This window comes from Temnothorax curvispinosus, unplaced genomic scaffold, assembly GCF_003070985.1.
Source record: "Temnothorax curvispinosus isolate PA1 unplaced genomic scaffold, ASM307098v1 QBEX01012818.1, whole genome shotgun sequence".
NCBI classification, from domain to species: Eukaryota; Metazoa; Arthropoda; class Insecta; order Hymenoptera; family Formicidae; genus Temnothorax; species Temnothorax curvispinosus.
In genome coordinates, this window is record NW_020222598.1 from 1 (window position 1) to 2,095 (window position 2,095).

Sequence of the window (2,095 nt, forward strand, 5' to 3'; positions counted from 1 at the left end):
TTTATGATCACAGTTGTGCATGCGCCTATCATTACCGTGCATCACTATCTGCATGTAGTGACTTTTACATTGAACTCTGCGTCACCTCGAGTGATCGATCACTGCTTACCTGATTGACGGGAATGCAGCGTGAGTGCGCTAGGTGTAAGAAGTCTATTGCGACCACAACGGTTGAGTGTGTGTGCAAAAGAGTATTTCACCCCGGATGTGTAGCGCCGTACTCTCTTTATAAATACGCTGACCCTTGCTGCAAGTCGTTGTCTGCTTCTATTAATTCACCGCTTACACCTGAAGGTGAAAATACCGTGCGATCACCTAACTTTAACAGTATGACTACTCCTGTAAGCGCCGGTGCTCTGTCGCAGTCTCAGTCGCGGTCTCAGCATGACAATACTACTACTGACCTTCTGCTTCGGTTAATTGAACAGCTGAGCGAGTCAAATGCAAAATTGACTGAGCAATTGAAGGATGAGTCGAATGCGAAATTTTCTGCTTTTGTCGAAGAGCAGCGGCGTACGAATAGCGAACTAAAAGACAAACTAGATAGATTAAACAGTATTGCGGGCAATGTCGAGCGGAATAGTCAGCGGATTGTTGAGTTGGAGAGGCAGTGTGGTGCTCTCACAGATGAGATTTGTAATCTAAAGAGCGATCGTGCTGGTTCTCATTCTGTTACGCACGTTCCGACTCCGAATGAGTTGATAATATCGGGTGTGCCTGCCGCAATGTCTGTCACTCCATTGAAATGTGTTCGCAACGTGTTCACGACATTGGGGATCCCTGAGCTATCGTGCCACGTTCTTGATGTTAGGGCTGTTGCTCGTAAGCCCCCGCCGGTGGGTGCTGGCAACCGATCTTTACCGGTTTCTGCGGCGAACTCCTACATTGTCTCATTGGTTTCGGGCGCGGTTCGAGACATTGTCATTTCTAAAAAGAGGGCACGTCGCGCGCTCACGCAGAGGGTGGTTTGTGGAATCGACTTTGATCGGAGCGTTTATGTTAATGAGCTACTGCCTAAGGAGATGCACGAATTGTTGCAGCGTGCCAAGCGTGTTGCCAAGGATAAGATGTACAGGTACGTCTGGGTAAAGGGGGGACGTATATACGTCAGACTCTCGGATGGTGAGCCTGCTGTTTTGATCGATTCTGTCGCCGATCTTGATAAGCTGGTTTGACATGAGCATTCCGATCGCTTATCGACTTCTGTCTTGCATCGTGGTTCGGTTTTGGGCGCTGCTTCAATTCGCGTAGCTCAATTTAATGCTAACTCTTTACGGGGACACATTGAGTTTATCCGGCTTCACTTCAACACCAATCTTTACCATATTATTTCCGTATCCGAGACTTGGCTCCATGCTGGCGTCTCTGATGATCTTGTGGCGTTGAATAATTACTTTTTGATTCGTAATGATCGAGTTGGTCGGATTGGTGGGGGTGTCGCCTGCTATATTCATAATTCGCTTAAGGCCGCGGTGGTGGCTGCGTCCGCGGGTGGCCTTGTTGATGACCCGGAATATTTAATTATTGAAGTTGCGTTAGTTCTTAATTTTTTAGTGTATATTATTGAAATCGGCTATATTTTGTTGCGTCATACTCAACATCCTATCAATCGCTTGTATGCTGGATCACTGGTTGCTCGCCTTATGAGAGAGACCATGCACATGCTTTGTAATTACAGTACTGTACTTCGATCAAACTCACAACTTCTGGTTTTAATATTTCGCTCTTACTTACATCATGTGTATCTTTGTATTATGCTTTGTAATTACAGTACTGTACTTCTATCTAACTCACATCAACTTCTGTCTTTAACATCTTGTAACTGCTATATTTTTGTAACTGCTTTAGTATTGTAATCACTATATTATTGTAACCGCTGTATTACTTTTTTGCCCTTTAGCCTTTGCTTGGGCATAATAAATTATCTCTCTCTCTTTCTCTCTCTCTCTCTCTCTCTCTCTCTCTCTCTCTCTCTCTCTCTCTCTCAGCAGAAGCAGACGTGTGAAACATCGCTCCGTAAAAGTGTGAATTTTTGAGTGGTTTAGAAGTGAGGGAGAGTGTTAAAAAGTTGTGTAACGAATATCTGCATAGACCG

General features: G+C 44.9%; 1 protein-coding gene across 1 annotated transcript; it reads left to right on the plus strand.

The window, feature by feature from the left end:
- Positions 1-329: 329 nt before the first annotated feature.
- LOC112462833 lies at positions 330-1,175 on the plus strand. The gene has a single exon (XM_025028887.1). It carries the CDS (start codon positions 330-332, stop codon positions 1,173-1,175), a length of 846 nt encoding a protein of 281 aa, XP_024884655.1.
- Positions 1,176-2,095: the final 920 nt, after the last annotated feature.